Source organism: Myotis nattereri (genome assembly GCF_964212035.1).
Source record: "Myotis nattereri genome assembly, chromosome: 3".
NCBI classification, from domain to species: Eukaryota; Metazoa; Chordata; class Mammalia; order Chiroptera; family Vespertilionidae; genus Myotis; species Myotis nattereri.
The window spans coordinates 196,512,413-196,531,058 of NC_138077.1; the positions used below are offsets into that span (position 1 = coordinate 196,512,413).

The 18,646-nt window shown below is 59.7% G+C and overlaps 1 protein-coding gene across 1 annotated transcript in view; it reads left to right on the forward strand.

The window, feature by feature from the left end:
- COL16A1 (collagen type XVI alpha 1 chain) overlaps window positions 1-17,604 on the forward strand; it is a gene marked incomplete at its 5' end in the record, with an annotated part of 46,105 nt that extends 28,501 nt beyond the window's left edge. The window contains 22 exons of the mRNA XM_081086094.1: window positions 725-778; window positions 1,307-1,360; window positions 1,848-1,901; window positions 3,396-3,440; window positions 3,560-3,613; window positions 3,941-3,976; window positions 4,341-4,403; window positions 6,988-7,059; window positions 7,212-7,265; window positions 8,081-8,125; window positions 8,283-8,327; window positions 8,553-8,606; window positions 9,044-9,097; window positions 11,429-11,479; window positions 11,793-11,882; window positions 13,086-13,121; window positions 13,710-13,754; window positions 14,842-15,030; window positions 15,375-15,441; window positions 16,128-16,304; window positions 16,480-16,557; window positions 17,251-17,604. Of these exons, the coding sequence (XP_080942220.1) occupies window positions 725-778; window positions 1,307-1,360; window positions 1,848-1,901; window positions 3,396-3,440; window positions 3,560-3,613; window positions 3,941-3,976; window positions 4,341-4,403; window positions 6,988-7,059; window positions 7,212-7,265; window positions 8,081-8,125; window positions 8,283-8,327; window positions 8,553-8,606; window positions 9,044-9,097; window positions 11,429-11,479; window positions 11,793-11,882; window positions 13,086-13,121; window positions 13,710-13,754; window positions 14,842-15,030; window positions 15,375-15,441; window positions 16,128-16,304; window positions 16,480-16,557; window positions 17,251-17,453 (1,620 nt within the window). The 3' untranslated portion in view covers window positions 17,454-17,604. The remainder of the gene's footprint in view (window positions 1-724; window positions 779-1,306; window positions 1,361-1,847; window positions 1,902-3,395; window positions 3,441-3,559; window positions 3,614-3,940; window positions 3,977-4,340; window positions 4,404-6,987; window positions 7,060-7,211; window positions 7,266-8,080; window positions 8,126-8,282; window positions 8,328-8,552; window positions 8,607-9,043; window positions 9,098-11,428; window positions 11,480-11,792; window positions 11,883-13,085; window positions 13,122-13,709; window positions 13,755-14,841; window positions 15,031-15,374; window positions 15,442-16,127; window positions 16,305-16,479; window positions 16,558-17,250) is intronic.
- Between the last annotated feature and the right edge of the window lie 1,042 nt (window positions 17,605-18,646).

Below are 18,646 nucleotides of genomic sequence, written 5' to 3' on the forward strand. Positions count from 1 at the left end.
CATCTGTCCGTCTAGCCATCTGTCTTGTGTTGTGGAAAGGTTTGGGCGCCGTCTCTTGCGGGCATGAGGGAGAAGGGGCCGACATGGCCCCTTGATGGTGAGGTGAACGTATGAAGGCAGAGCGAGGAGTGGGGGAGGGGCGCTCTGGCTTTGATGGGCATTAAGATCCCTCTCCACCCTGAAAAGTGACAGAGAATGCTCTGGCGGGAGCCTCCCGCGTCTCTCCCTGGGTCCCTAAAAGAGGGTGATTTTGACTGGGGGAAGGGGGACTTGGACAGGTAAGTGTTGGGTACCTGGTGGGACATTTTAGTGGGAGCATCACACTAGGGACACCTCTCCAGACAGTTGTCACAGGGAAAGAACACACATGTCACCCTCCTAAAGGTACACCCCAGACAGTTACTACAATAGGGCACACCAATAACAGTCACCTGCCCGGGAGGCACCCTGTGGGATCAGCCAACTTGGGGGACATATCACTGTAGTTACCTGTCTTGGGGGGTGTGCTTCTGAGAGGCACCCATCTATGGGAGTTTATATCTCTGACAGTTACCCTTCTGGGGCACACGCTCTATGGGCACCTTGCTGGGACCCTAGGGGCCACCAGCAGCCTCCCCCCCGCCCTTTGCCTGGAACAGAGACAGAGGACGTGGGGTGGGGGCAGGAGTTAGGGGCTGGGCGGGAATGCCCTCCCCTGCAGTTTCTCATGATTTTTCTCTCCAAGGGTCTCCAAGGAGAGCGAGGCCTCAGGGGCCTGACGGGAGAGAAGGGAGAACTGGTAAGAGGAGGCCGCAGGGGCCTGAGGTAGACGAGGAGCCCCAGGAAGACAGCTCAGGCCCCAGGGTGGCTGCCATGTGGGAGATGGGATGGGGGGTGCCCTACTTTTGAAGCTCTCTGCCCCTCAGCCCCGATCCCCTCGGGGTGGGGTCTTCACACCCCCTCAGGATGAAAGGAGGTCCATCTGCAGGCGCCCAGCTCCCTGTAAGGGGCAAACACCCCTGTCCCCTACCAACGTCCCTGGGGGCTCTTCTCCCCACCTCTTCCTACAGCAGGTCCCTCTGCTCCCTCTCCCGGGTCCTCATCAGCCCCTGGGCCCCTCCCAGCGTCTCAGTGGAAGTCGAGACCTAGAGCCCCTGCGTGGGGGGAGGAGGGGGGACCCAAGGGGGGACCCGGCCCCTGTGGCTGCTGTGCTGGGGTGGGTGCCTGCTGGGTGGCAGCTCCGGGGCTTCTGGCTCTGGCCACCCTCTGGCCCCAGGAAGGGGGAGCAGACACGTTAGGGGCTGATCATGTCGACCTTTCTTTGCAGGGTCCTCCAGGGCAACCTGGCTACCCAGGTGCCATGGGCCCGCCGGGGCTGCCTGTGAGTAAGGGGGCGCTGGCTCTGGGGGTACCAGGGCCTGGGAGGGGTGGTCAGGACGGGACCGGCGGGACCTCCCTCCGCAGAGCAGGCTCCTTCCTTCCCCAGCACTGCAGCCCATGCTCTGCCCGGCCATCCAGGCACAGCCGCTGCTGAAAGCCCCTGGGGTGTAGGCTTGTCCCTTCCCTTCCCTTTGGGGACCCGCTGCAGTCACTGCACATCCAGGCTCTCGGAGGACCCTGAGAGGCTGAGCCCCGGCCAGTCAGATCCGCTCCTGGGGTGGGGTGTTGAGAGAATCGGAGGGTCAGCAGGGAGCCGCCACCCCATACCGGAGCCCACTGGGTGGGCCTGCCCCCCTTTCCACCGAGGGCCACCCCCGCAGCCCACCTCTCTCCCCGCGTCTGTGTGCCAGCTGCGGTCTCCGCCCCTCGCATTAGTGCGGTGACAGCAGGCCGCGGGGCTAATTCCTCTCTCTCTGCTCGCTTGTCAGGGCATCAAGGGAGAGCGGGGCTACGCTGGACCCTCGGGAGAGAAGGGAGAATCGGTGAGTCTGAGTCGCAGCTCAGCGCGGGGGCAGGCGCAGGGCTTCAGAGAGCCGGCCCTGGCCCTGCCTCCACCGCCGCCACAGAGATTTTCCCAGAAGCCGGGGGGAGGACTGACCCCTGCTTCCCTGTCCCCTGAGTCACTCCAGCTGCATCTCAAGCAGTCAGCACAGGCTGGTGGCTGCGGAGGCCAGAGCTGGGAGGAGAATGCCAGCAGGGTTCATGGAGCCAATGGCCGCCTGCCCAGGGGAGGGGCACCGGGAGTCAGCTGACAGGAGACGCCTCCCACCCGCATCCAGCAGAGGCAGGCTTACCGGGGTGGGCAGCCTGGGAGGCCCAGGCTGGGATCTAGACCTAGCTCAGCCCCCTGGTCGGTCCCCCCACCCCCCCACCCCCACCCACCCCCCCTTCCGCAGCCCGGAGCCACCCTCTGCAGAGCCAGGCCCTGGCTGAGTGCAGGAGCCGGGCTGCTGTCAGATGAGGACGCTGAGGCTGGTGAGACGGTGTGGCTCACCAGGGTCCCACAGCTAGTTAGTGAGTTAGGGTGCAGCCTGCATTCGAACCTCACACATGTCAGCGAGGCCCCGGTGGGTGCAGCCGCCCACCGCGCTGTGCATTTATTCAAGAACTTGTGGGCCTGCTGGGCGCCAGGCCCTGAGGATGCTGTGGTGAATGAAACAGCCAGTTCTGTCCCCTGACTTCATAGGGCTCACATTCCGGGGGGCGGGGGGAGGCAGACAATAGAGGAATAGACAAACAGATACGCATCATGAGAGATCTGATGGAGAAAACGGGTGAGGGCTGGAGTGGCGTGCAGAGCGCTGTTAACAGGGACGGTCAGGGAGGCCTCTCTGAGGAGGTGGCCTTTGAGCTCAGCCCTGAAGGAAGTGGGGGGGGGGTCACGAGGTTTCTGTCCTGGGGAATCCCAGAGGGAGAGGCCGGGGCCGGGAGCACTGAAGGAACAGCTTTGAGCCATTTAATGATCTAATGACTTGAGAGGCCTGGAAGGGGTCCGGGAACGGAGGGCATTGTGGGTAGTGGGTACCGTGTGCAAAGGCCCAGGGTGTAAGATGGGCAGTGTGTTCAGGGAACAGCGGGCTGACCAAGCAGGGCAGGAGATAAGAAAGGGAGAGGTGGTGGGTACCAGGTCACAGAAGGCCTCCAAACGGCATTGGTGGAAACTGTGCTCCTCCCTCAGTTGGCAGAGGGGAGCCAGGCAACGTTTTGAAGCAAGAGAGTGTTCTAACCCCAGCCGGGCTGGAGGAGATGGCAGCCAGTCGCTGGCTGTGAGCCAAGTGGGGGGCAGGGCTGGTTAAGAGCTAGTCCAGTAGCTCAGGCAAGAGGGGAAGCCTGAGCAGACCGGGGGTGGAGGGGGGGGGGGGTAGGGGTGGGGAATCCTGTCAGCTCAGAGGGCCTCCCACCACATCCCCTGCCCGTCCCCTGATGGCCCACCTCCTCCCATCAGAGGGACTGATTTTACTCCTTTGTGTCCCCAGGGCCCACCAGGATCTGAAGGCCTCCCAGGGTCCCCAGGCCCAGCGGTGAGTAAGGGAGGGGCGGGGAGATGTGGACCTGGGGACCAGGGCCTAGGCCTGGTCCTGCCCTGGGGTCTGGGGGCAGGAAGATTGAGTTCCATCTGCATTGATCTCTGGGGTGACAGGGTCCCCGAGGAGAGCGAGGACCCCAAGGGAGCTCCGGTGAGAAGGGCGACCAGGTGAGTGGCAACTAGGGCCCGGCTAGCCGATCTGACCACAGTGGAGGGCTGGGGGGGGGGGGGGGCAGGGCAGGGCAGAGGCTGGGTCCTCTCCTTGGTGGTCACCTTCATGTGTGGAGGGGTGGCCAGCTGTAGCCTCCCAGCCCCCATCCATCTGGACCTGTCACCTCCCACCTCATGCCCAGAGCCTCGCCTGCTGGCCATCTTGGGCAGAGTGGAGGGCAAGGCCCATGTCTAGAAGCAACATCTCCCTGTCACTCTTTCCACCTAGTGGCCAGGTGGGAGAGGAGGGCAGCCCAGCAAACTGTCCCTTGCTTCTTCCCGCAGGGGTTTCAAGGCCAGCCGGGCTTTCCCGGGCCGCCGGTGAGTGAGGACGCGAAGCAGCTCTGCCTGATGTGATTCCATCTGGAAGGGCAGGCTGACCAGCCAGGCTCGGCTGGACGGGCCTGTCGAGGGGAGGGAAGAGGCGCGGGGGGGTTGGTGGGGGGTGGGGGGTGGGGAGCGGTCGGTGGGAGGCAGCCTGGGTGGCCAGGCCTGATTCCAGGAGCCTCGACCTGGAGATCAGGGCCTCCTGGGTGGGCCCCAGCCCAGCAGGCCGGCCGGACCCAAAGCTCCTGGGTGGTGTTTCTAGAAAGCATCTACAACAGTGGGGCACACGCAGCAGGAAGAAGGAGGGAGCTCCCCCTCCAGCCCACATTCATTCCAATCTGCTCCTTTGTTGATATAGGGTCCCCCTGGATTCCCAGGCAAAGCAGGAGCGCCGGGCCCACCCGGCCCCCAAGCTGAAAAGGTGAGCTGGACTCCAAGTTGGCCACAGTCACAGATCCGAGTCGTTCAGCTCCCACACACCCCCGTTTCACCCCCAGCATCAAGCCTTTGGGAATTCAAGAACCGCCTCCTTTACATCCAGGGTGGGGAAAGGACCTCCAGGATGGCCCTAGCAACAGGGCCATACTAGCAACAAGGCCCCGGGCAAACCAGTGGGCTCCTAGGATGGGCCAGTACACCCGCCAGCCTCTGCAGGAGGTCTCTGCCTGATGGGAGAGGGGGGGTGGGGAGAAGGCAGAGAGGTACAGTGGGAGGGGGGTGACTAGGGTGTGACTGGATGGCCTAGGCCAGTTTCGTCTCCTGCGAGGGGGAGGAGTTGGGGGAAGGAGGAAGTGTGCTGGCACCGGGAGCCCCAGCGCCCACAGCAGGGGGAGCTCCGGGCACTTTCCTTCTGGGCCTGACACCAGCAGGAAGAAACTCACCTGGAGGTGGTGTTGCCACAGGCGCAGTGTGACTTGGTGACAAGGGTGGGAAGGGGCAGCCGTCGGGGGAGCCCCGCGCTGGCCGCCCCGGGTTTGGCTTGCTAAACTGCCCTGGGCTGGGAGGCTGCCGCTCCTGTCTCAGCCCCATTTCTGGGCTTCTCAGATGTGACAGCTGGAGGTGTAAGAGGCCCAGTATTGACTGAGCTCTCGGGGCCGGGGGAGCCCACACAGCACAGCTGGGATGACGTACAGCGGGCTCCCTTGCTCTACTCGCTGTCCGGGTAAAGAAATGAGGCCCAGAGAGGCCAGGGCATGCCAGGGGCACGCACCAAATTAGAGGCAAAGCCGAGGCTTCCCTCCCGGCCCAGAGAGCCCCCAGGCTGCTTCCCAGAACCAGGGCCCACCAGCATGGGCAAGGCCGTGGTGGGGCCACCTCCCTCCCTTCTGAGGGACCTGATTGGCAGCCACTGCCGGAGCCCTCTGTGCTGCCTCTGTTCCCGGGCTGCCTGCTAGCCTTCGGATGGTCATTGCGGACAATCCCAGACCTCTGGCCAGGGCTTCCATTCCCGATTCCCCGTGGAGCGGACATTTTTCTGGGGCTGTGCTGACCCCTCCTGGTGGGTGGTGGCATTGCACTGCCACCCAGAGCTCGTCTCCCTCCACCTCACCCCACCCCAGGGGTTTCTAACTGCATTCCTTCCCCTTGGCCACCCCCATAGCCACTGCTCCAGGGCAGCCACCCTCTCCCCGCTGGGGGTGCAGCAGCCCTCCTCACCAAGATGTCTGTCTGGCCCCTTCTCCTGTAAACACTCTAATTCAAATGGTCTATTGTCATCACTCCCCTATTTTGAAACTTCAATGGCTCCCCAGGGCCTGTAGCAGTGGTTTTCACTTTATTTTGTAGTCCTAGCGCAGTGGTTCTCCACCTTCTGGCCCTTTAAATACAGCTCCTCATGTTGTGACCCAACCATAAAATTACTTTTGTTGCTACTTCATAACTGTCATGTTGCTACTGTTATGAATCGTCATGTAAATATCTGCTATGCAGGATGGTCTTAGGCGACCCCTGTGAAAGGGTCCTTCAACTGCCAAAGGTGTCGCGACCCACAGGTTGAGAACCGCTGTCTAGAGCCTTGTCATCACATAGAAGCTCATGTGGACCCTTGATCTATAAAATAGATTTAAGTGGAGCTTCTCTGGCTAAGGCAAGGGAAGGGGGTCCTGGAATCCCACCCTCTGGCGCCCCCCCCCCCGCTCCCCCCCCTCCCCCCGCTTTGTGCCCTTAGCTCCGAGGCCCTCCAGGAACCCCCAGGACTCTGAGAAGTGCCGTTTGGAAATCACGGGTCTTTTTATAAGTACTGCGTGCTAACCGATTGCGCGACTGGAGCTCCATGGAAATCACGGGTCTTTTTAATAATGTGGAGCACGGCCACCAGGCTCTAACTTCCCCAGCCTCCTCCTCCACCCATCACAGGGGCTCCACAGACACCCTTGGCTAGGCCAGGCGTGCAACCACCTCCAAATCCTTCCTTCTGCTTCTCTGAAGCTCCCGTCGACGTGCCCTTTCCTCCTCCGCCGCCTGCCAGGCCTCAGACACCAGGCAGAGTCGGCATCTGGTGACACTTCTGTGACTCACCCGGGCCGGAGTGAGCCCCTCCCTCTTCTGAGCTCCTACGGCCCCTTTCCCCACAGAGCGCGTGGACTGTTGCGTTGCCCTGATTGTGAGCCTGTGACCCTCACGGGACTGTGAGCTCCTGGAGGACAGGGGCCACCCCTTGCTCACCGGGGAGAATCAGAGGCTGAGTAGTGCTTGGTGCCTCGTTGGGACTGATGCGATCTGAGCGCCTCAGTCAGCACGTGCTGCTGAGCACCCACCATGCCAGCCCCTGGGCAACCTTGGAGAAGACGCTAGACTTCGCGGGCTCTGTCCCTTCTGTGGAGCAGCACGGAATGCTTTGCAGATGAGACAGATCCTCCTGGGGGAGTGGTGTGTGGAGTGTATCCACTTGGTCCAGAGCAGAGCTGGCTTAGAAGCCAGCTGTCCTGGCCTCCAGTAGTCCCCGAGCATGTGGCCCAGGGCCTTGTCTCCAGCCTGGGATGAGGCTCTGCTGACTTTGTTTCCAGGGCAGCGAAGGGATGCGAGGCCCATCAGGCATGCCTGGCCCCCCTGGGCCACCAGGGCCTCCCGGGATCCAGGTGAGTGCGTGCCCCCTTAGCCTGACAGGCGTGGGTGATGTGTGCGTGTGCACGGGGGTGTGAGCGTGTGTTTGGTAGAGCTGGGAGCTGGGTGAGGGCGGCGAGGCTGGAGGGTCCTGGAGGCTGTAGAAATGCCCGTTTTCTGTTTACAGGGCCCTGCCGGCCTGGATGGTCTGGACGGGAAGGACGGCAAGCCTGGCTTCAGGGTGAGATGATGCGCCGGGGAGGGCACCCCTTCCTTCTCCAAGAGCCAAAGTCCAGGGAGCCCTGATGAAGGGACTGAAGTGGCCCCTCCACACACCTCTGTCAGGGGGAGCCCGTGCCGTCCCTTGGTCTGCCTCTCCCTGCACCCCGCCTCCCTGGGTCTCCCTTATCCTGGTAGCCGTGGCCAGCTTGGCTGAGCTAGACCTCCCCAAAGTCAGGACAGGGGAGTGAGTAAATTCCTATCCAGAAACTCAGACAACCAAAGACACAGAACCCTCAGGTCCTCAGCACTATTTTTATAGGTTGCAAGGGGTCCAGAGCCCCCCGGCTGGGACCCCAGGTCTAGCTCGGAGCCTGCACAGGCAGGGTGGCCTGAGTGACCACAATGGTATAAGGGACCTGGACTCTGGCCAGGTCAACAGCTCCTACTGGCTGGCGCCAAGGTTCCCAGCCTGTGAGTGGATGGGTTAACCCACGGAAGAACCAGGTTGCATGGAAGGACTTGAGCAAGGTCTTTGATTTTGCTGGGGAATCTGAAAGGGATGGAGCCATGGCAATGAGCAGAGCCTCCAGATCGATCGATCCCCGTCTGTACCCAAAAGACAGAAAACTGAAGTCCCGAGAGGGGGCGGGGTTCATGCAGGGGCCATGGCCAGTCAGAGGCTGAGCCTGGCTTAGTCTTTCCTCTGCCCCCTAGGACTTCCCTCCATCCTGGGGCAGGTGGGGGAGGGGCTGGAGAAGGGAGAAGACCTTGGTGAGTGAGCTGGGTACAAGCTAGACAATGCTCCTGCCTCAATGCCCCCATCTCTCTCCCTAGGGAGAACCCGGTCCCGCTGGCCCACCTGGACTCATGGGACCCCCGGTAAGTGGAGCTTCAGGGAGGAGCGGGGAGGTGTCACCACTGACCCGGTGCAGCTCTGCTTTGGTGTGTGTGTGGGGGGAGTGTTAACCTGAGGAAAGAGGATGGGATGAGGCCTCTGGTGGAGGTGGGGATGTGCAGCTCCCTGCTTTTCTTCTAGGGTTTCAAGGGGAAAACAGGACATCCTGGCCTCCCGGGACCAAAGGTAAGGGCCGAGCAGTGAAAGCCTGGCCCCAGCCAGAGTGGACATAGCGCTGATCCTTGCCCGAGATGCCATCCCGGCATCCAAGCCTCCTGAGGCCGCTGGTGTCTGGCTGACCCACCAACCTGAGGGTGTCAGAGGGCCTGGGCCAGAGCGGGGCCTGTGGTGGATCCCTCTCATGTGGGGGGAGCCAAGTGGCGGTCTGGTGAGCTCCTCTCTCTCTTTTAGGGCGACTGTGGAAAGCCCGGTCCCCCCGGCAGCAGTGGCCGGCCTGGAGCTGAGGTGAGGGCTGGGATCGATGCACGCTGCCTTCCGACAGCCTCTGGGCTCTGCTGATCCGGATGCGGCCACTTGGCTCACTAGCAGCGTGGCTGCCTCCTCTCCTCCCCTTTCCGGGGGAGGTTTGGCCCAACACGGCACCTCTTGACTTTCTCCCTCCTCTGAAGGGTTGCGCCTGGTTCCCCTTCTATAGGCTGTTGGGTCATTAGCCTAAAAGGGCAGGGCTTGGCCTTCTCCGGCTGGGACTCTGCTTTCTCTCTCCACCATCCTCGCGGGCAGGGCTGGGGCCTCGGCCCTGGAAGGCTTAGGCCTGGAGGCCAGGGCTCAGCTGGGCTCCTGGGAGCACTGGTGTTCCACCTGCTCTGCTCAGCCCTCTCCCCCTCCAGCCCCGTGTGTGTAATTCTGTTTCTGTCGTTTCTTCTTTTTTCTGGCTCCTGCAGGGTGAGCCTGGTGCCATGGGACCCCAGGGAAGACCCGGCCCCCCTGGCCATGCTGTGAGTTAACTGGGTTGTCTCTGCCTCATGAGAGTTGGGATTCTGTTGGAGCTGGGGGGGAGGGGGGGGGGCGGGGGCGGGGAGTGGGTGTGCACGAGCTGGTGATGACCCCAAAGAACTGAGCGCAGGAGCAGCCCCAGCGCCTGGAACTGTGAGGGGCTTTGGGCTCACCCAGTCCAGTGGTTCTCAGGCCTTTTGCCATTTTCTTGTTTTCTGGGGACATTCGAATCTAATTATCTTTTTTAAAAAATATGTTTTTATTGATTTTAGAGAGGAAGGGAGAGGGAGAGAGAGATAGAAACATCAATGATTAGAGTCCATCATTGATTGGCTGCCTCCTGCACACCCCCTACTGGGGAATGAGCCCACAACGCGGGCATGTGCCCTGGACCGGAATCAAACCCAGGTCCCTTCAGTCTGCAGGCCGATGCTCTGTCCACTGAGCCAAACCAGCTAGGGCCGCATCTACTTATCAAACACAGATCATTCAGTTATTCAACAAATAATTACTGAGCATCTGCTGCACGCCGGCACTGTTCCCGGCCTTGGACTAAGGTAGTGAGGAAGCGGGCGCAGCACACAGGTTAACGCGCAAGTGTGTGATGTGCCGGGGAGCGACTGGGAGGAGACTTTAGAGGAATTTTTGAGGAGAAGGGGCCAGTTGTCCAGCAGTTTGGGGAAGAGCATCCAGGTCAGGGGTGGGGGAGGGGAGGGGGAGGGAGCAGGTGATGCAGAGCCTGAGGCAGGGGGAGCTGGGCATATTTGGGGAGCCCAACATCAGCATGGCTGGAGGGGAGTTCGGGGGGTGTGAGCGGGAACGGGAAGCTGAGTTTGGAGAAGATGTGACGCAGGTGGATGGTGGAGGACCTGGGAGGGGCGGGCTTGGGGTGGAGGAGGGACGGGGAGCAAATGGAAGCGGAGATCCCTGGGGGGCTTGGGAGACGTGGCTGGTGGCCGTGGAGGGGGGCGGGGGGCAGGGAGGAGGGAGGGGGGTAGCAGCGCACAGACCTGGTGTGTGTCTCGGGCTGGGCCGAGGACCTGCATGGGGTTGGAGGCGGGAGCAGCAGAAAGACAGCCATCAAGGGCACGCCTGTGTCTGGTAGCCGGGTGAGTGGGCGGTGCGTGTACTGAGGTAGGCGACCTGGAGAGAATATTAAGTAATAATGGATTTTCCATCTACTCATCGGTAACGCAGAGAACTGCCAATGGGCGCCTTTGATCAGTGCGAGGGCGCAAGCTGGTGGGGTTCCAGAGAAAAGCGAATCAACACGCTGGCATCTTATCTCAGCCCTGCTGTGGCTGGCTGCGTGGTTACAGGCTTTGGGAAATGTTAAAAATAGCTCATGACGGAAAAACAGAACTCTCAGGTCTTCCGCACTATTTGTACAGGTCGCAAGGGGTCCTGGGCCCCCAACTGGGGACCTCAGGTCTAGCTCAGTCCCCCCTCATGTTACAGATGAAAGGAGTCACACCCTCTGGATGTGTCCCCACTGGAGACTGGCTCAGGGGCTGGGGCGAGAGGGGCGACAAGAGGGGCGACAAGAGGGGCGCAGGGTTCCTCTTCTCACCTGTCCACCTGCCCCAGCTGTGTGCCGGGCCCAGAACATTCCTGGAGCATTCAGATGAGTAGGGCAGACCAGGCCTCCGGAACGTTCCATCTGCAGTGTGGAGGGACGTGCTCTGAGAGACGTGTGTGCCCTGGGAGCCCTGGGTGGCTCTGTGCGGCTCTGAGGTGGCCTTGGAGCTGTGCCTTCGGAAGGTGCAGGAGGTGGGGGAGGGCACTGGGGCAGGGGCCAGCCCAGGCAGGGCAGGAGCGCTCCTTGGGGTCTGAGTCTCTAGGAGACCAGGGAGGCTGGGGCTGTGCTGAGCCCCTGCCCTTCACTGAGCCCCTGCCCTTCACTCCCCGCTGCGCAGACCAGACACCCAGCTCCTGCTCTTTGCTCCTCCCACAGCACACAAGGGGCAGGGCCGGGGGGGGGGGGGGGGGAGTGGGCGGGGGGGGGGATGGCGGGGAGGCGGGGGTGTGGCTCTGAAGACACCCAGGCCCTCAGGCCTGCCGTCTGTACTGGTTCTGGGTGCCAGCTCATCCCCTCAGCACAGCCCCAGAGGTACCACTCCCTGTGCGGCAGGCATGAGGGTCCTGTGAGCTTGGGGACCCTCAGGCCTCAGCCCGGGCACAAATCTTCTGGCAGAAGCTCAAGTGCCAGACTGAAGGGAAGGAGGGCTTAGGGCGAGGTTTAGGGCTTGGCTCCGCTGCCGGTCCCTCCACACCTCCCGGGGGCCCTTGGTACTGGAGACTCTTTCCAACCCACGGCCTCTGTCTCTCGTTAGGGACCACCGGGGCCTCCAGGCCAGCCCGGCCCAGCGGGGATCTCTGCAGTGGTGAGTGACAGGCGCCCTCATCCCGCCCTCCCAGGAACTGGGCCCTGCTCTGCTGTGGGCTCCTTTCAGGGGAGCTGGGGGGAGGGGAGAACAGTTTGCCCCAACCCTCTCCTGTCTTGGTCAGCCTCTCTTGCCTCCGGAGACCTCCCAAACGGCATCGGTGGAAGTGAAGGCCTTTGGAGAGGGCTGGAGCCACCCCAGGCCCTGTCTCAAGTTCAGGCATGGTCCCTGGCACACAGCACCTGCCCCAGCTCTGTGGAGTTCATCTTTCCCTCTCTCCTCCCCTCTCACCACCCTCCTTCCTTTTCTCCAGGGCCAGAAAGGAGACCAGGGAGCCACTGGAGAAAGAGGCCTTGCAGGCTTTCCGGGCGAGCCGGGCCCACCTGGACACCCTGGCCCCCCGGTAAGACCCCCCCCTCTTCACGCACAGCCCCAGGGAAAGGGCCCGCTGGCCTGGCTGGTTGAGCGCAGCACTGCATGTCTGGGGTCTCCGGGGAAGGGGAGGCTATTTGCATGGAAAATGGCAGCGTGGAGCTTGTGCCTGAGGATCACATCATATTTGGAAGAAGGGACAAGCTCAGCAGCCAGCGCTGTGCCCATTGCACACCAGACCGCTGCCCTGACCGTGCACAATACCGCCTGTAGAGATCCCTCGACCAGATGTCCGGCAGGGGACACTTGGCCCCTGATCCGCCCTGCCCCTCTCTGGGGGAGCTTTTGGTAACCACAGAAAACTTGGTAACCGGAGTCGAACCCACAACCCTTCGGTTCATAGGCTGACACTCTAACCACCTAGCAACACTGGCCAGGGCAACAATACTCCCTCTTTTAAAGGTTCCAGGCAGGTGAACCCCATCAGGTGGGACTGGTTGTCAGTCTCAGGGATGAAAAGTCAGTGGGTGGAGCTGAGACAGGAACCCAGGCCCCCGAGCCCCCAGGTCAGGGCACTTCCCACCAACGTGGGGAGCATAGCAATGGCCCTGGGACTGGCGGCCTGGGATGGGGTGTCTGACTCCAGCAGAGGTGATCGGTCAGCCCATGTGCCAGGAGGACCAAGTCTCAACTCCCACTCACTCTGATTCCTGTCAGCCCTCCACCGCCCCTGCCCACAGGCCCAGGAGCCTCCAAGATCTGGGATGAGTCTGCCTGGTTGCCTTGCAAGCACAGATTGCTCTTCCCCAGCATCTTCCAGAAGCGGTGGGCGGGGTCCAGGAGGCAGCCTCTCCTGTCCCGGGGAGGGAGCAGGCTCACCTGACCAGATCTCTGGTTCACACCTTCATTCAGCAAACATCTAACTTACACTCCGAGCCAGAGAGTGTGTGAGATGTGGGATCTCAAGCAAAGAGCAGGGAGCTGCAGCCGGCTCCTCCTTCATTGGGCTCAGTCAGGGGGCAGCCTGGAGCTGTCAGTGTGGGGCTCGGGGACAAGGCCCGAGTGCGGGGTGAGGTCTAAGTTTCCGGGCCTGTGCCCAGCATGTCCGAGGGGAAGGGGTAGGAGCAGGACCCATTGGTGGAATGGGGGTTGGACATGCCCAGTGGGCAAGGTGAGGCATGTGACATCAAGGGAAGTTGGCACTCATCACATCTTTATTGCTCTCACTTCCCAGGGTGAGCCTGGTGCGGATGGTGCAGCTGGCAAAGAGGTACTGTTGTCCTGGGCTTGTCCTGTCCCCGCGGGAATGCTGCTGCTTGCTCCTCGCCTTACCCTGGCCCCCTTTGTGCATTCAGTAACCATTCTTCATGCAAATGTCCTCTGGACAGATGTGTAGGAAACGGGCCCTTGTTGCTCTGGGGCGGGGGGTGGGGGGGCGCTAGGTGATGAGGATGAGAGCGAGACTTGTTTTTCACTATTTTTTTAAAACCGTGAACCTGGTCAAAAAGAGTCAATAAGAATAATAAACTCCGAACAAACATCTCCTGGGCACCAGTCCCTGCCAGGCCCTCCGATATGCCACAGATTGGCCCTTTCATGCTGACTTCTCACCTCTTTTTGTCTATGACAAGGGACCCAGCCAACATAATCATCTCAGGCCGTGCTCTGGGGGACACTGGTCTCCTCTCCAGCTGTCAGCCCTTCTGTTATCAGGGAGGCTGTCATCATTTCTCACACTGAGCCCCGCCCGACAGCGCAGGGGCCCGAGGCAGTGGGAGGGCCCTTTCAGAGCGTTGCCTCCCCTGGGTGGTTTGGAGATGCTGCAAAGACTTGACCTTTGACTTTTGATTTCCTCTAGGGACCCCCTGGAAAACAGGGACTCTATGGACCCCCGGGCCCAAAGGTGAGCGGACACAGGCTGGGTTTGAGAGAAGCTCACTAGTTGGTGAAGCCTGACTCCCAGCTGTGGCTTTAGCCGTGGAGGGGAGACACAGGAAGGCCAGTGGACAGGAAAACATCCTGGATGGAACTTGGAGCAACCTTATCTCTGAAAACTTCCAAGATGGGGCTGTTTCGAGGTTCTCAGCTATGGTTGGGGGAACGGAAATTCCAAATTCATTCACTCATCGATTTGATTAATCAATTGATTGATTCATTCATTCATTCATTCTGCAAGCATCTGCTTGATCTTGCTTCCATTCCTGGCCAGGTGCTCACTCAGTCCCGTCACACTCTAGAGCAGGGGTCCTCAAACTTTTTAAACAGGGGGCCAGTTCACTGTCCCTCAGACCGTTGGAGGGCCGGACTATAGTTTAAAAAAAAACTATGAACAAATTCCTATGCACACTGCACATATCTTATTTTGAAGTAAAGAAACAAAACGGGAACAAATACAATATTTGTATTTGCATGTGGCCCGCGGGCCGTAGTTTGAGGACCCCTGCTCTAGAGCATGGCAGGTTTTACTGAAAATTAGACCCCGCACTGTGGGATCAGAGGGACAGAGCACCAGCTCAGCTTGGGAGTCAGGGAGGCTGCACAGGAAAACAGGAACGTCAGCTGGGTTGGGGAGGGCGCTGGGTAGAAAGGAGGGGAAGGGCATTCAGGCGGGGAGGACTCAGACAGTGTGGCCGCATCAGAGAATGATAACGGCTGAGGTCTGGAGGGAGGTGCAAGGGCAGGGAGATGAGGCTGCAGAAGAGGAGATCAGAACCGCACCATGAAGGGTCCCGAAAGCCTGGCCACGGAATGAGGTCTTAATTCAGAGGGCAGCTGGGAACTGGCAGAAGGTTCAAGCAGGGAGTCGCACCATGAGGACCGTCTTCTAGAAGGACTGTCCTGGGGCAGTGAAGTGAGCAATCTGTCAGGATGCTGTGGCCACGGTCCAGAGGCAGATGCGGGGGGCCTGGCTGAAGGATGGAGAGTGGGGCATCGTGAGGTAGACTTGGGACTACTTGGCAGTGCTGGACTGGGACTTCCTGTCCTTGCAGGGTGACCCCGGACCTTCCGGACAGAAGGGCCAGGCAGGAGAGAAGGGAAGAGCTGGCATGCCTGGTGGGCCCGGCAAGAGTGGCTCCATGGGGCCTGTGGGGCCACCGGGTCCTGCAGGAGAGAGAGGCCACCCTGGATCTCCAGGGCCTATGGGGAGCCCCGGATTGCCTGGGGTGCCTGGTTCCATGGTAAGGAGAGGCGGGCAGCCGCGGACACTCTCTGGGCATTCAGGATAGAGCATGGACCATTTTAGAACCGCCTGCTGACATCTTACAGGAAAGCGCATGACTCCCATACGAGTGGCTCTTAACTGTGTGTGGGAGGGTGGGGGGTTGGGGACCCTCTCCCCAGAAAAATGCACTGATGCACACAATGTTTTGGACCATTTCAGGGGGGTTTAGGATGAAGTATCTGTGGGCGGCTCCTGGGACCTTTGCTTCCCCCCATTCCTTATTTCCATAAAATCTACCCCCAGGGAGAGAGCACCAAGCTTGGAAGTATAATTGAGGCAGGTTTTCTTCTCTTTTCTCAGGGAGACATGGTGAATTACGATGAAATCAAGCGATTCATCAGACAAGAGATCATTAAAATGTTTGATGGTAATTGGCAGCCGCTGGGTGGCAGTGGCTTCTCCGCCCTGCCCTGGCCTCCTCTTCCTAAAGCTCAATATCCTGCCCCCCACTCACACCCCCCCCCCCCACCTACAAGGCTGTGTTCAGTGAGACTTCAGATGTTCCTTGTCACCTGCTCTGTTCAGAGATAACACGATTCCCTCCCGCCCTCCCCAAGCCCCCACTGGAGCAAAGGAGACAGACAAGAAAATTGACATCAAACGAGTCTGCCTGCAGGGAGCTCAGAATAGTGGGGCGAGCAGCAACTGTAAGATGGCTGGGTGGCTTCATTCTAAGCCTTTGTTTCCTGTTCATTTGCTCGTCCAGCGCTGATATGCTAGGGGCCCTGCCCTCCAGGGGCTGGGCATTGTGATCAGGGCGCAGACCTTGAATGCCAAGCAAGGAGCCGGCCTTCAGTCTGAGGCCAGCGACGAACCAATGAAAGGTGTTGGGAAAGAGACGTTTTCATTGGATCCGTGCTTCAGAAGGAGCACAGTGGGAAGCAGTGTGGAGGCCCGGACATGGGAGACCAGAGACCAACCCCAGGTCCCTCGCTCTGACGTCCCTCTGAAGAGAGGCGTCTCTGGACGCCATGCCCAGGGCCTGTCTGCAGCATCGGCGGCCATCCTGAGCCCCCGGGGCGCCCTGCGACCTGTCCCTGTCCTTTCTTACAGAGAGGATGGCTTACTACACCTCCAGGATTCAGTTCCCCATGGAGGTGGCGGCAGCTCCCGGCCGACCAGGGCCCCCAGGGAAGGATGGTGCTCCCGGCCGGCCAGGCTCTCCAGGGGCACCTGGGCTCCCCGGTCAAATCGGCAGAGAGGGACGGCAAGGCCTGCCAGGAATGAGAGGTAGAGCTGCCCTCTGGTCCCAAAGTGCACACGCGGTTCTCTGGGGCACGCGTGAGCGCTGTGTGAGGTCTGTTGGGAATGTATTCGCCTGTACGTGCGCATTTCTAATAATCTGACTGGGTGTGTCATTTTCTGCTCAGGGATCGGACTTCTTATTTTATTTCTCTTGTCCCAGGATTGCCTGGTACCAAAGGTGAAAAGGGGGACATTGGTGTTGGCATCGCAGGAGAAAATGGTCTCCCGGGTCCCCCAGGTAGGAAAAGCCAGCCTTTCAGACCAGGAATCATGTGCATCTGAGCTCTCCTTTCTTCACGCTCCTATAACACAGCTGTGTGGCCCCTCAGATAGCTACAGGCCTATCCACCAACATTTGCCTCATGTGACTGTGTGTAAGGCACTCTGCTAGGGCCTGTGTGCGGGGGAGTGAAGGGCCAGTGCCTGCCCTCAAGTCCTAAATTGGGGTAGCAGGACGCAGAGGAAGAGTCAGATGCGGTGGGGCCAGGGAGTGCTAGTTCACGTCCTGCTGGGCTGCATGACCTTGACAGGGTCACGTCAGCCAGGCAGTGTAGCCTAAAAGAGAGCGACTACAGCCTGACGACCTGGCACCGAGACCCAGCTTCATCGCTTGCCACGTGTGCAACCTCTCTGCGCCCGTGTCCGCATCCACAAGACGAGATAATAGCTCCTTTTTCACGGAACTGCTGTGAAGATTCAATGAATAATGCATGAAAAGCGCTCGGCCTTGGGCCTGATGCATGGAAGCTCTCAGTAAAACTAGCCAATAGTGTTGTTGTTGTTAGATTAATGTAAGGGTCCGGTCGGGTCTCATGAGAACGTGTTATAACCTGAGAAGCATTCATCAAATGTAAGGTGTTTCTGAGCACAGCCATTCTTCTTTCCTGTAGTCTGGGCCTCCTGATTTTCCTTTTCTGACTTCCCTCTCCAGGTCCTCAAGGTCCTCCAGGGTATGGCAAGATGGGTGCAACTGGACCGATGGGCCAACAAGGCATTCCCGGCATCCCCGGCCCGCCAGGCCCCATGGGCCAGCCGGGCAAGACTGGCCACTGTAACCCCTCGGACTGCTTTGGGGCCATGCCAATGGAGCAGCAGTACCCACCCATGAAAAGCATGAAGGGGCCTTTTGGCTGACATCACCATCTCCGTTAGATGAAGGACTCCATGGGGAACAAATGGCTAAAACTTATAAGACTCTGTGATGGGTTGTGAATGTTCTGAGTTTTTAATTGCTATTGATATTTTTTTATCAATAAATAAAAAATAAAAACGATTTGTAGTCTCACTTTCAGTGGGGTTTCTCTGGTGCTGCAGCTGCTCTCCCCCTCCTCTTCCTCGGTCATTTGGTTCCAGAGTCAAAAAGGGCATTTCCCTCATCATCTGTGGCCAACCCAGTGGAGTTGTGGGATGCTGCTGTCCACGGGGCCCCGGCTCAGCTCTCCTCTCCAGCTGCTTCTCAACCGCCCGTTGGTCCTCTGGACTTGTGTCCTGTCCCTCACAGCACACTTCTCAGAGTCAGAAAAGGGGCAGCACTCGGCCTTTCCCTACTAGTGAGCCAAAAGCAGGATTGAAGACCCCGACCCCAGCTCAGAAAGGCCCCTCCCTAGTTGCTTTTCTAAAGAAAACAGTGGTTGGTACCTCACCTACCCTTTTCACTTCTTGAGTGTGACCCAAAGCTAAGGCAGGTTGCACCTTGGGAAATGCCACCCAATGCTGAAGGCTGTTCGTCTGCCTGGCAGCACCTCCAAGTACAGTTTCTTCTTGCTGCTCCAGTAATTCTGTGATTCGAAAGCCTGTGAAACAGGAGGGAAGATTGGCTCCAGCCCCTGGCCTAGGCAACCAGGGAATGCTTCTCTGGGAAATGAGGTGAAACCTCCTGCCTGTACTGATGTATGGCCCTGTCACCAGCTCTCCTGACTGCAAATGGCATCCTTGGTTAACCTAACATGTGATGCTTTCCCAGACAGCTTAGCCTAGGCCTTCAGAAACAGGCTGCATCAGTATAAAGTGGTCATGGGCAGGCCACGATCAGATCTAAGCTTATGGTCCTCAAAGTCTGCTGGGAGTCTGGTGATCTATCTCCTGTCTCCTCCATATGTAAAAAGGCTAGAGAGAAAAAGAAAGATAGCAAGTTGAATATTGTAGAAACACTAGAGGCCCGGTGCATGAATTTGTGCACTAATGGGGTCCCTCTGGGTGGCCTGCGGGGATCAGCCGAAACCCACAGTCCAACACCACCTGCAGCTCCTACCTGCTGCTCCCGCTCATCCTGGCCCCACTCTGCCTTCCACAGGCTCGCACCCAAAATCAATCCTGTTCAGAAGAGG